This window comes from Odocoileus virginianus, unplaced genomic scaffold, assembly GCF_023699985.2.
Source record: "Odocoileus virginianus isolate 20LAN1187 ecotype Illinois unplaced genomic scaffold, Ovbor_1.2 Unplaced_Contig_26, whole genome shotgun sequence".
Taxonomy (NCBI): domain Eukaryota; kingdom Metazoa; phylum Chordata; class Mammalia; order Artiodactyla; family Cervidae; genus Odocoileus; species Odocoileus virginianus.
Window position 1 is genome coordinate 502,206 of NW_027224343.1, and position 14,718 is coordinate 516,923.

General features: G+C 41.9%; 1 protein-coding gene across 1 annotated transcript in view; it reads left to right on the plus strand.

The window, feature by feature from the left end:
* The window catches only part of PHLPP1 (PH domain and leucine rich repeat protein phosphatase 1), a 214,777-nt gene that overhangs the window by 173,515 nt on the left and 26,544 nt on the right, over nucleotides 1-14,718 (plus strand). The window contains exons 10-11 of the mRNA XM_020905594.2: nucleotides 721-876; nucleotides 12,282-12,482. Coding sequence (XP_020761253.2) covers nucleotides 721-876; nucleotides 12,282-12,482 — 357 coding nt within the window. The remainder of the gene's footprint in view (nucleotides 1-720; nucleotides 877-12,281; nucleotides 12,483-14,718) is intronic.

The window sequence follows — 14,718 nt, forward strand, 5'->3', positions numbered from 1 at the left end:
CAGTTTTGATAATCCATAGAAGAAACAGTCACGCTTCCCAACAGCTCGTTTAAGGCTCAGAAGAAAATGCTGCAGTGAGCGCCTTCCGTTCTCTTTAGAAGGGAGCCTGCTTTGGTCCAGGATGAAATCGATGAGAAAATAAAAGCAATCAGATTTAGGGAAGTGAGGAAAGGAACAAATAATTACTGTGAAATGCAGCTGAGGAAAATGTAACATTTTCTCAGTGGGCACTGGTAAAAGTTTATTTGGACACAAGAACCCTCACTGAATGTTGATCCTGTAGGTGAAAATTGCTCAGCTGTGTTTCTTCAGAGTCTGTTGTGTAGAAGAGTGCCCTGTGTCCCCGGCAACCCCGGGCATAGGCCTTGCCTGGGAGCTGGCGGCCTCGCTGTTGCCCCGTGAGTCTGACACGATGAGGCTGCCACCTTCCATGTCGTCCATGAAACTCGTGTTTTCTTCGCACTAAGGAGAGCTGCTCTGTTAAATAGTCCTTTTCATAGTTTTTCCCACCCTCTTTTTTTTTTTTTTGAAGTATGGAAAGCATTGAAATAACAGCTCAAACTTTGAGCTTATATTAAAATGAATTTGCAGTTGCTCTGGTGAATTTAGGTTTCTTGGCAAGGTAATTTTAAGTCTTCTCTTCCTCCCATTCATTTTTAAGCCTTCATCCCAAACGAGCTCTCAGTGAGTTACCTTCTCTCTTTGCCCCTGTTCACACAGCCTGTTTTGTAACAGTAGTCTCCGGAAACTGCTGGCAGGACACAACCAGCTGACCAGGCTTCCTGAAAGGCTGGAAAGGACCCCCGTGGAGGTCTTGGATGTGCAGCACAACCAGCTCCTGGAGCTGCCGCCCAGCCTCCTGATGAAGGCCGACAGGTAAAGCCGCGGGTTTGCTCTGGGTGCTCATTGACTTGTGAAATGCCCCCTCGTTAACAGGCTTGTCTTAGCTGTCTTAGTTGCTCAGTCATGTCCAACTCTTTGCGACCCCATGGACTGTAGCCCACCAGGCTCCTCTATCCATGGAATTTTCTAGGCAAGAATACTGGAGTGGGTTGCCATTTCCTTCTCCAGGGGATCTTCCTGAGCCCCAAGGATCGAACCTGGGTCTCCTGCATTGCAGGCAGCTTCTTTACCATCTGAGCCACAGGGGAGCCCAGTCTTGCCTTAGGTGATCTCAGACCATTTCAAGTGGAATTTGTGACTATCTGAGGCTTCCCTGCTGGCTCAGACAGTAAAGAATCCACCTGCAATGCAGGAGACCCTGGTTTGATCCCTGGGTTGGGAAGATCCCCTGGAGAAGGGAATGGCTACCCACTCCTTGTGACTTATCTATCTGTCCTGCGTTTATGAAGAAAATGGTATTGCCAGCCTCACCATTTTGTGGGGATAGAGGCAGGAATATCTTAGCGAGTCTTCCTTAATTTTGATTCCTTAAGTACGGTGAGCCGTGCATAAACAGCCCTGTGCCGTGGAGGAGTGTGTGATAGCAGGATGAGAAGTTTGCTACCTGGGCAAAACCCTGCAGGTCACTCCTGCTTACCAGAATCATCTCAGGAGTCTCCCTTCTGTCTCCACATGTTTATGACTGTGGGCGACAGAGAGATTTTCCTAGAGTTTTGACTTGTCTTTTTTTTTTAGTTCTCATCTTTACCACAGTTTCCCCTCACATTTGAACTATTTTCTTTTTGGACCGAGTTTTTCTAAATTACTTGTTTACTAAGTTTTAAAAGACATTGTTTTGATCCAAGGAGGAAGTTAAACATTAAGTGGAAACTCTTTTCTCTGAGGAGTTACCACGGGCAGAACTTTCTTTCAAGAAAGCTGTAAGTAGCTGCATGTTAAATTACTTTGGAACATCTTGTTTGCTTCAGAGCCCTTATGCATTAAACCGAAATGCTCCATAGCCTGGTGGCCTGAATTATGTTGGTCTCTGTGGGTGTTTATTTTAGTGAGTGACCATAACTTTAGCAACAAGATGAAGGATCTGACTTTTACTGTGCCTCATGATAAAGACAAGAGTTAAATTTAGTTTTGTGCTTCCCTAAGAGAAAGACATCATGATGGATCTTTTTGCTTTAAAAAATATTTCAGAATGTGTGGTTTTTTTGTTTTGATTTTGTGGGTGAAATAGCAGTTGAAGAACTCTGGCTCTCCTGAACTGAAATAGATAATGGTCCCCAAGCCCCCAGGGTTGACCCTGCTGTCGTACTCATCACACCACACTGTGTTTAATTTCTCGCTTACTGGTCTCGCCCTGCTCACAGATTACAGACGTTTAGGTTGTTCCCATCACTTGTTGTTCAGTCACTAAGTTGTGTCCAATTCTTTGTGACCCCGTGGACGTAGCTCGCCAGGCTCCTCTGTCCATGGGATTTCCCAGCAAGAATATTGGAGTGGGTTGCCATTCCTTCTCCAGAGAATCTTCCGAGACCAGGGATGGAACCCCTGTCTCCTGTATTGTCAGGCGGGTTCTTTCCCACTGAACCCCCGGGGAAGTCCTTCCATGTCTTGATTGTTGTTAACAGTACTGCTGTGAGCACTGAGATGCATGTGTCTTTTTGAACTAGAGTTTTCTGCAGATATGTGCCCAGAAGCTGGACTGCATGATCACTCTAGTTTTCGTTTTTTAAGGAACCTTCATCCTGCTCCATAGTGGCTGTCCCGGTTCATGTTCCCACCAACAGTGTAGGAACCCTTTTAAGATGTTCAGTAAATATTTGTTTAATGAAAGATAGAAAATTTAAGGAGTTTTAAATACTACCCTTGATCTTGGATTTGCATTTTTTATTCCTCCTCTTTTTTTAAAGGAAATCTTTTTATCCAGATGTAACTTCTGATAATAAATGTGTACAACTCTTAACCATACTGCTCTGTGAACTTTTACGTACATATATACCCCATAACCATCACCCAGATTGAAACAGAGAATATTTACTTCATTCTTTTCCTCCTGTTTTCCTCACTAAAAAAATTATTCTCTGTACTTAATGTAAGTTAAATGAATTCCTACTGGAGTGGTTACTGAGATATAATGAAATTGGGAGAAAATGGGATTGTTCCTTTGTAATGGCTGGTGCTGTGTCATTGCCCTGACAAAGAGTACAGCATTTCAAGATCATTTAAAGAATTGTTCTTGCTTTTGCCTTCATGTGAAAAGACGATGCACAGCCTGTCAGTAGCTGTAGTCTTGTTTCTTGTTGTTATGAATATAGGGTTTGGTTTCTTCCCCTGTGGAGAATTCTGTGTTGTGTTGTAACCTTGTGTTTCCTTTCCTGAGGCTCGCTAGGCAAAATCTGCATGAGGTTCTATAATGGGAGTCTACTTGTTCTCTTGGGGGATCTACACTGAATTGATAGGAAAAAAATAGGTAGATGCATTTGGGTTTTAAGAGTCTTTGAGTGAGATAAACCTGTGACTCTGCATCTTGTAAGGTCATGGCTCATCGAAAAGGTAAATAGACCTGGAACTCTCCAGTAGGTAGTAATCGCTCTTGTTAATTTCTGAGGATTTGATTCTAAAAGGACTCTTGTATATGTGTTGCATTCTCTGAGGTGTCAGTAAGCAGTCCTGAGTCTCCCAGGTGCCAGGCGCATCTGACAGCGTGGGTCTGAGGATGCTCGTAATGTGGTCCAGGAGACGCTGTGTTCACATGAGGAGCTTCGAGTGGCAGCTTTAACTAGGTTGCTCCACAGGCCATTCTGCTGACCCCTGGGCTTAGGAACTGCTGTGTGGACTGTTGCCTCGTGGCCCTCCGCAGGTCTTCCCGTGTTGTCTCGACTCTGCAGTCCCAAATGGACTGTGTCCGTTGGAACAGGTGTGACTGTGTGAGCCAGAATATTTCTAGTCACACAGTGTGAAAAACTGAGGACCCGAATCGAGCCTCTGAAGGAGGACACTGCTACTGAGGGGAGCAGAGGGGGCCGAGCCTGCAAGTGAGAGCTGAAGGCGTGCAGGCTGAGACGCCCTTGTCTGAATGCATAGGCCTGTCCAGAGCCAGCTTTGTTTTGAAGAGTCAGGGCTGTCTCCGGGGGACATAGACAGTCTGCAGGTCTTGGGAGGAGGGCGGGCCGTATTAAACACGGCTCTGGCCCAGGAATGCTCTGGAGTAAGGGGCTGAGGGAGCTGGAAAGGGCAGTCGTCCTGCTCCTGTTCTGTGAGAGAAAAGCAAGCGACTGAAAGGGGCTGAAGTGAGGAGCTTTTCCAGAAGGCGTTCTGCCTTTGTTTTCCAAGAGCGCGCGCCATAGCTGTGTCTCCAGGCTCCTGTTGCCGCTGACCCTGTGGTCCCGACTCGAGCAGAAAGCCCAGGAGGTTTGAGTCTCTCGGGCAGACAGGGTTATGAAAAGGGTGGGTTATGTCGATGAGATCTTTTTTTTGAACAGCGTTCTTGTATTATCTCACTCGTTGGAAGACAAGAAAAACAGAACTTTTAAAAATTGGAATGTGGTTGACTTACAATATTATATTAGCTTAAGGTGTACAACAACAGTGATTCAATTAGTTTTTATAGATATGCTATACAAAGTTATGATGAAAATATTGATTTTATTCCCTCTATTGTACCATACTATTTACTGCCTCTTAAAGGGTTAATACTTTTTTCTACTTATCCCATTTCCAAAACCTAAGTAATTGAGGTTTATCTACCTACTTTAAGATTTTTTTTTAATTGAAATTTTAATTGAGACTAATTAAGATTTTACATTGAGGCATAATTTACATTCAGGAATATGTAGGATAGAGTATATTTGGCTTGATTCGTTTGAGGGGAAGGAATAAACTACTACCGACATTGTTGGGAGTAGGTCAACCTAAAGACATGAAGCTTAAAATATTAAGAGGGTTTTCTAGGAGAAAATCATCACACACTCCTTGCAGGTGGACCACCTGTGATCTGTTTTCATTTATTGGTTCAGGGTGGCCGGTGTCTCACTGACCTTGTCAGTTTATGTCACTGGGTTAGGTGCTGCAGGAAACTGAAAAATGACTAATCCTCAAGGTACTTACAGTCTAATGCCGAGTTAAAATAGCTGCACAATAAACTAATAAAACGTGGTAGGTTAGAGGGAAAAGAAGAATGTAAATGATAGGGTTGGTTTTCATTTAGGCTCCCGGTATGAAGAGGAGCATTCTGTTTTATGATACAGAGCTTTGTATTTGGCAGATGGCTCCAGGCAGCGACAAGACTGCTTCAGTTCTCCTTCCATTCAGTTTGCTTCATAGTACAGACCTTTAAAAATATATGTAGATGCTCACTTTTTCTTTCTTTCTTTTTTTCTGGTAATAAATTATTATTACTAGTTCTGTGGTTATGTAACTGAGGAAAAGGCCTGAATATATAAGTCTTTATAAGTTAAAAATGGTTTAGTTTGTTCTCTAAATAGAACTTGTGCTTAGAAGTGTTATGAGAGGTCAGAAAAACATGTGTTATTAGACACAGCAAAAGGTTGAACTCCCTTTCTAGGGAGATTTCTTTAGCTCTGAATCTTGCTGGTAAAACACAGTATCATGGTTTTCATTGCATACTATTGTCTGTGAGATTTTATAGTTTTGGAATGGTGTGTTTTGATCTGCTTGACCTGGTAGCAGTTAACTGGAGAAGAGAGAGGAGTCTAAATTAGATGACTTCTAGTGAGTGATATCCTTGGCTTCCTCTGAAAACTTCAGACCAGTTTATCCCCCCGTACTTTCATTTGTTTGTTTTTTGGCCGTGCTGGGTCTCCGCTGCTGCTGGGGCTTGTCCCTGGTTTGAGGGGCAGAGGCTGCTCTTGGCTGCAGGCAGGGCTTCTTGGTGCTGTGGGTCCCCCGTTGCAGAGTGTGGGTCTAGGGCACGCCAGCTCAGCGGTGTTGGTCCAGATCACCTTCAGACCAATTGTATTAAAATTCTTACGACTTGAATCAGCAATTTAAGTTTATGAGTTTACTCTCCATGTTTTTCTTTGAATGTTGTGTCTTTTGACTGGCAGCTCAATAACCATAGATAGATGTGAAGTATGTTGGACCATATTTGCTGATAAATGGACTGTGATTTTGTATCTTGTGATCAAGACAGGACTTGGTTCTGTGAGGGAAACTGGCAAATATTCTAATCTGGATCTTAACTGGCCTAGTCCTCCCATCTTACAGAGAGTTGAGAATTTTCTTGATGGGAACCCCCAAAAGAGTTTCAGATAATCAGTGTTCTTCAGCAGATAGACAGGAGTGGGAGCAGATATCCCTGTGGACCACCGGAGTGGATGGGTGAGGTGCTGCCGTCCCTCCTGAGAGCTTGGCGGTGGCTGATTCCTGGGCCATTGTGCATTTGCACTCTTACATCATGGCCAGAGAACTGCTTCTGATGAGATAAGTCTAATTAACAAAGCCACAAGGGGCCCTTTATAGGAGAGTTATAGATTCCTGTTATAAGTGGAGATTAGGGTCTGTTTTTTCCGCCTGATTGGAGCAAAACAAGGTATTTTCAGGGGATGTGAAGGAGGAGAGGGTGTATGTACAAATGAAGTACGTGGTAATTATTAAAATATCCCCAGAGTATTAGTCACATTACAGACCATAAGTTTTAGTGACTCAGATAGAATGGGTGTAAATATCAAAGGGACTAAAAGGGAATGGAAGATTTGGGAAAGCATGATCAATTGACCATGACAACTGGTGCCTTTTGGCAAAGATAGAAAATTTCTGACATTTTGAAGAGCTAGATTGCCTGTATTATTTTTCCTAAGGAAAGAGAGCTATCTTGTGAAGTTCTGATGTTTTGATTGCCATAGTGAAATAAAATAGTGTTTCTCAAAGGGTGTTCAGGATCCCCTAGATTACCTACTAAACCTGTATTTTTCTGGCCATTTTCTCATTTCTACTGACTCAGCTTGGCCAGTCATCAGGATTCTTAATTCTGTATAGGTTTCTGAAGTCTTGTGCTGTCTTCGTCATTCAGTCTCTTCCAACTCTTTGCAGCCCCGTGGACCACTGTAGCCCACCAGGCTCCTCTGTCCAAGGGGATTCTCCAGGCAAGAACACTGGAGTGGACTGCCATGCCTCCTCCACTTGAAACCTTACCCTGACCTAATTAATAAGAGTATCTGGGAGGTGAAGTTGAGAATCACAGAAGTGATGTTTCTTCTCATTCCGGAAGGTCTGTGTGTGTTCGCTAGAGGTGCATTACATTATTCTAATGATAATAGAACATCAAACAAATCTAAAGTGAGAGACATTCCACACAATAATTGTACTTTTTTAAAGTGTCAAGGTCATTTGAAACAAATCACACTGATTAGAGGAGATGTCCGAGGCACAGTAAGGAAATGGAACGTGCAGTCCTTGGTTGGATTCTGGACCAGAGCGAGGACATGCGTGGGATAACTGACTGAATCAGGATGAGGTCTGTAGGTTAGCTTACAGTGTTACCTCAATGTTAGTTCTTAGTATAATTACTCTAAAATTTTAAAGTCAGTCCTTTCTGAGCTCTTGCTTAGCAGGTCTCCATCTGTGTGACCTTCGTTCCTTCGGTCCATAGGCTTGTGATCTTTACTGCCCAGGCCAGGCACGTTTTCAGACCTTGCCAAATAATGACGCGTACGTTCTGCTAGGCGGTACGTACGTACTTTCTCTTCCCATGCAGTCTCACTATTAAGTGGTGTTGCTGTACAATGAATAACAGGCATCCTTTTTTCAAACTGGTAAATGAGGATGTAGTAATTTAGTGGGTTTCTACCAGCACTTAAAAATGGGATAGAAAATATCAGTATAAGACAGAGTAAGATTAAATACTGTTGCAAGAAACTTGTTTTGTTTCTATGTGTGTATTTTGCATCTTCACTAGGTGGTCATGTAAAATGCATGTTGTACTCTTAGTTGTCACTAATGAAAAGTTTAAAAGTCCCTGCTTTAAGAGCTATCAGTCTTTTGAAGATAGATGAAGTTGTTAAAAGCATTGTGTTGTATAGACACATCAGAAGTAATTTAGAGCATTTTGTTTGACACCTCTTGAGGATTTTGAGGGCCAGAGAAATCAGGGGGTTGTGTAAAAGTTGAAGGATTTCACTGCGCTTAGGGTCTTAAGCTTTTGCATTTTTAATAGACCACAAGTCACAGTACCTGTCTGCATAAAAAATAATTCAAATGCAGAATACCTGTTCTGCCTGCAAATACATAGATCTGTTGTGGCACTGATCCAATGCTTCGTTTCAAGGACAGAATTTGGCTGTAAAATTTAAGGATGTTCTGGGAATTACTAAAAAAAAAAAAAAGCAAAAGCAAAACAGAAAACCCTAGAGGAGCCAGAGCAGACGGACAGAATGTGCCAAGGAAAAACAAAGGGATTGCTCAAGAACCAGGAAGCGGATGTGTCCCCCTGCTGTCGTGGGCAGCTCTCCAGATGCTTCGGGGCAGGAGCCCTGTGTGAGTGTCCTTTCTCTACAGCGTCACACTCTCTGCTGAGGAAGGTGTGAGCGCTCCGCCATGCATCCCGTTATTTTAGGGATGGAGTTTGACGAGCTGCGCACGTGTGGTCTTCACACTGCCCGGCAGGTGCTCTGCTTGACCTCCAGGGTTTTGGAGGAAGATGACATGGAAGTGTCCTCAGGAAAATGTTTTATTATTACTGTTTCTGTCAGTTAAATTTTGGAGAATTGTATTAGGTAATCATGGGCTTTCTTGGGGCTTCCCTTGTGGCTCCGATGGCACAGATCTCTGGGTCAGAAAGATCCCTTGGATGACTACCCACTCCACTCTTCTTGTCTGGCAAATCCCATGGATGGAGAAGCCTGGCAGGCTGCAGTCCGTGGGGTCGCACAGCGCCATACACGACTGAGTAAACACTACCCCTTTCACATAGAGGGGTCTTTAAGACCAATGAGATCTGGTTTATTTAGAGCCTGCCTGCCAGTGCAGGAGACGAAAGAGACACCGGTCTTTCGGAGCTTCCCTGGTGGCTCAAGATAGCAAAGATCCCTGGGTCGGGAAGATCCCCTGGAGAAGGGCATGGCAACCCACTCCAGTATTCTTGCCTGGAGAATCCCATGGACAGAGGAGCCTGGCGGGAATTGGACAGGGGGCTGAGCCCACTTGTACACGTGCGCGCACACACACAGACAGCCACTAATTACCGTTTAACAGCAGCCAAGTAATTTGACTTTTCTCAGCTTCACTTTGTCTTCTGTGAGATAGAACAGGGGCATCTCTGGATGGTGGGGGGATAGATGAAACAGGAAATAGGAAGGAGCTGTGGTCTGTACAGAACACTTTACTGAAAGAAGGCAATGACATGCAACTGCTTTTCTCTGGTCTTTATGAAAGGGTTGAGTAGTGAAGAGGGTTCTATGGATCAAAGTCTTCATGGCGTAAAACAAGTCTTTTACACAGTTACTACAAAAATCTACAAGGGAGAAGCTTGAGGAAGTTCTCCCATACCATACGGAGTTGAGACCTAACTCATTGTTTCAGGAATTTAACTCTCCAGAAGGTTTTGAAAGCAGAAGTTAGGGTTTTACACCCTATTTATTGAGTAAAACTGTTACCTGGACTGGAGACATTTTACAGAATTAAAGCAGTTGCTCACTCTGATGGATATAACACGCAGATGATTAAACCAACTTAATCTGCCTTCTGCTAAAATGTGCGGTTGGGTGACAGGTGTGTTTTATTTCTTGAAGTATGGGTATTAAATTTAATTTCCCTGAGACGATTATAATCAAAAATGTTTTTAGCCCAGTTGTTTGCTCTTTGACCATTAACTAACAAGATGATTCAATCAGGATTTATTCAGTTCAAACTCAGTCTTTCAAAACCAACCAGGTAGTTTCAACTTGTTTTGTTTCCTGGAGGGGTAGAATGTGGAATCCCGCCCCCCTCAGTTTCCCATAATGAGTATAAGCTTCAATACAGGCAAATTTCAACAAGATGAGTAGACCAGTCTTTCTGGAAATCACTTTCGTGTTGCAAGGAGTTTTTAAAGTTCCTTTAGTCGTTTTCTAGTGAGCATTCACTAGTCAATCTTTTTTCCTTTTTCGAAACAAATTTCCTTCTTTTTTTCCTGGCCTAAAAATAATGCAAATATTCATGAGTTAATTTCTTTTCATGTGTTTATAACTACATATTTCCTAGAGAATTGTGTTTTAATGAGATTGTCAGAGTTTCTCAGCCCTGTCTCAAAATGTTTTAGGGCAATGCATTTTAATGTTTTCTAATTCTACACTGGAGAAATCCTAACAGGGTATTTAAGTCAGGTGATAAAATGAGAGTCGTAAAACTGCTTTAAAGAACTATGGTGCTGGAATGGATTTCCTTCCTAGTTCAAAACATTTCAGAAACTGCATGAATGACCTTTATTTTCTTCTCTGTAGCACACACAACTGTAATTTCCCATGACTATTTATGGTCTGTACAGCCCTTTTCTAACTTCCTTTTTTTTTTTAAAGAAAATGTCAACGGAATACGTGTTTCTTTAATGGAAAATGTTCTATTTTGGGGATGCTGCTTTTCCTTAGCTCCATCGTGGAGTTGTGTGTGTGTAAGTGTGTGGGGGCTGCAGGATCCGAGAGTATTGAATTAGTGGATTGAAAGCTTGGAACGACAGTCCTGGTGGTAACTCCTGAAAACAGAGCCTTCTTTTCATCCTTGATTAAAAATATCTGTACCTGGTATTTCAGAGTCTTTATTTTCAAGGAAGATTTTCTTTTTTTAACTAAGGTATGGTAAAATAGTCCCGAACTGAGTGCAGAATGTTTCAAACCTGGGTGGTTTTGGAATGAGAGAAGGTCAGTTCACGAACAGAGTGGTTCATTCCAGGTGGGCTTGGGGAGCAAGGCAGCTTTGGCCTGGGTAACCGTGGCAGGGGGGCACTGTGGGCTGGGCAGTCTCTGCTCTGTCCCTGCGGCCCCATGACCGAGCCCCGTGCTGGAGGTCACCGGACGCAGCAGGGTTGTCTGCCTGCCCAGGTCCTGCCCCTCCCTTCACTTCCCTTTTCAGTGATTGGGAACCTGAACCCAGCACGGATTCTGTTTCAGTTCTCCAACTTTGCATTTTGCATTTTTCTGTGTTTCACAGTAACTAAGGAAGGATTACAGTGTTTTTTTGAGAGTTTTAGTTACCTCAAGTATAAAAACGTTATTCATAGTTTAGCTATTGTTCACACTATCATTTGGATTACTGATAGCATATATTAATACGTATGTTTCTATGTAAGTTTTATTAAAGTATAATATAAATACAGAAATGGGACCATAAGTATGAAAGTGTTAGTTGCTCACTCCAATTCTTTACAATCCCATGGACTGTAGCCCACCAGGCTTCTCTGTCCATAGAGTTCTCCAGGCAAGAATACTAGAGTGGGTAGCCCATTTCCTTCTATTGCAAGTATAGTACTTGATAAATTTTCTCAAAGTGAACATATTCATGTGACCAGCACCCAGATTAAGAACCAGTACAGTATCATACTGGAAAAATTAGAAGCTATCTCCTAGACATTGCCTCCCTGCCCTGACTTTTAATACTGTAGATTAGTTTTGCCTGATTTTGAACTCTGAAATTATGGAATCATGCAGTGTATCCTGTTATCTAGATTCTCTTATTAGTATCATATTTTTGAGATTCATCCTATTGATACATGTAGTTCTTCATTTTCACTACTATATAGTATTCCATTATTTTACTATAGAACAAGTTATCTCTTGCAGTTGTGAATATATGTCAGTGAAGTATGGTTTAGACAGCATACTGAAAAGGACTTAGTCACTATGTGATTTAGTTGTATTGTGATCTAACGTCTGATTGTTTTATTGCTATGAAAACCCTTTTATTTTAAAATAAGCAATTGTGTTTCTCTTTCTTAAGACAGAATATTAGCTTTACCTTATCACTCTCCTTTCTACTGCCCATCAGCTATAAAATATGACTTCCTTTTACTTTAGTACTTCCATTAAAATATATTTCTAGGGAATTCCCTGGCAGTCCAGTGGTTAGGACTCCATGCTTCCACTGCAAGGGGCAAGGGTTCCATCAGGAAACTTAAGATCCTGCAAGCCACACAGTTGCGGCCAGAAAAAAACAAACAAAAAAAATTGATCTCTGTCTCTTTGCAGTTAACACATTTAGGTGATTATTATGTTCAGTGTAGATTGTGGAGTCATATATCTGTATGCCTGTTAAAGCTAAAACCGATCTGTAAGTTCATGTTTCTAAATCCAGTCTCCAGCATGGCAGGTGTCCGTCAGAAACTTCTGGGTTTGTTGAGAATTCTGAAGTGGAGCTCTGGCTTATCAGCAGGATTTTGTTGTGTTTTGTCGTTGTAGCCTGAGATTCCTGAATGCATCTGCAAACAAACTGGAAACCCTCCCTCCAGCCACACTTTCAGAGGAGACCAACAGCATCTTACAGGAGTTGTATTTGACGAATAACAACCTCACAGATAAGTGTGTGCCTTTGTTAACCGGACACCCCCATCTGAAGATTCTTCACATGGCCTACAACCGACTTCAGAGTTTTCCCGCAAGGTAAAAGATTACAGAGTGGCATCCTTCATTGCATATCTGAAGATGGGTTCATAGATGGAAAGGCCAAAACTAAAATGTTTATTTTCCAAATAGTGTAAAGCTATTCCTCTGTTCTATAAGCCATTATCAACATTGTGTTAAAGAGGAGTGTGTTTATTTTTCTAATATGAATGTATCCAAGGACCCAATTGCTAGAATGTTCTTATGATTTTGAAAAAAGTATGTTATTTACAAGGTGTATTTTTTCTGTTGCTTCCTATTAACCAGTCAAATTAATTTTTTAAAAACTTAACTTAGTATGGTGAGAGAGAATTAGAACATTAACTAGAAACATGAAGGTTCTTAATTCGCTAATAGCTTCGTATTTGTGTTTATGGTATAAAAACAGTGGTGGCTTATTTGATCATAGAAACTGTGACATTGGGAATAATTTATGGCTCTCAAAATTACACTTTTAAGTCTATTTTAATTTGAATTTGTAATCTGGGAAACAGTAGCACTGTGTCTTGCTTTGAGTGAATCTGCACACTGAGCCTGCCATGGAGGACTTACTCTGCTTCTGTGTCACTGGCATTTATCCTTTAAAAAGTCAGGTCCTAGAGCTCACACCCACATGTCAAAGAAGCAAACAGTAACCCCTGTGGTATTCTACTGTTAACTGCAGCTTAGCGTTGAGCCAAAGCAGAATATTGGCACAGCCTCCCTCTGTGGCCATCAAGGTTAGCAGTCTGTTGAAGCCCTTACTAACACGGGGAGGCCCAGATATGCATTGACTTCTAGTATTGCCCTGTTTTGTAGTATACATTTATTTATTTTCTCCCACTCATTTGATGTTAATGTTTAAGCTTTTCTTTTTTCTTTTTAATTGTTATGTGTTTTTCTTTTATTATGGAATGAGATGATAGTTTTAGAAGAAAACATAGTAGTCCCATAAGGATAACATCCCTGAAAGGGCTCCCTGTCCTCTTTGAGATGGTTAGTGACCACGCGCAGCAGGAGAAATGGTCATGCACTCAGGTTCTGAGGGTTTCCCCAGGGACCCAGGCCACTGGTGACCGCCCTGAATATAGAAACTTGTCCTTTTTTCACCTTCATTCTGTGTTGAGGCATAGAAATTTCCGTAACATTTTCTCCCTCGGGCCTGACTTCCGTATTTTGAATCTTTTTTTCATGCCTGTTGCTTATTGATTTCTTCCCATATCTTTTCAAAATATGACGACATATTCAAATAACAACCTCACAAATTCAGGCTCTCATAGATGGGTTACTCGACAGTCTGCATACAGGGGTGTTTATAGTATATCCTAATCCCATGTTGAATGTTTATGATATTAAAAGATCTGATTTCATAAGATAAAAACTTAGTTCTTGTATCTTTGGTATATGTCTTTGAGTAATCAAATAAAGTAACCTTTATTTTTGAGAGGTAACAGAAGGCAATAAAGGGTTTCTTGCTAAATTGTTTGTATGGTTTATTATGACAAGTGAAACTGAACCAGGCAGGTAAGATATAATAACTGTAAACTAAATGATTCACATTGTAGGTTTGAGTTGCACTCACTGATGCCTGTTAAGACTCCAGCATCACCTGCGGTGGAAAAGGGGTCAGAGGAGTGATAGATGCATATAGGACTGGGGGTGGGGGCGGGGGAACTTTCTCCCTTTAGATTTACAGAAAATATAGGAAACCCCTAACTCTGGAATTTTTCTTTATTTGGTTACTGTAATTATTGATTAATTAATGTTAATTCTAGACCATAGGTTAAGATTAAACAATAAAAGACATCCTTAAACAAAAACATTAAATTATATTGAAAGTGAAAGTCACTCAGTCATGTCTGACTCTTTGCGACCCCATGGACTACACAGTCCTTGGAATTCTCCAGGCCAGAATACTGGAGTGGGTAGCCTTTCCCTTCTCCAGGGGATCTTCCCAACCCAGGGATCGAACCCAGGTCTCCCACATTGCAGGCGAATTCTTTACCAGCTGAGCTATCAGGAAAATTACATTAGGGTGTGTTATTAAGGTAAAGTTAGAAAGGTGCTTTCTTTGTAGATATTTAGCAGAAGTTGAGAGAAATTTCTTTGGGTGCAGATGGAATTTGGCTCAGCCAGAAGATCTCTTGTTGGCTCAGACAATAAAGAATCCACCTGCAATGCAGGAGACCTGGGTTCGATCCCTGGGTGGGGAAGATCCTCTGGAGAAGGGAATGGCTACCCACTCCAGCATTCTTGC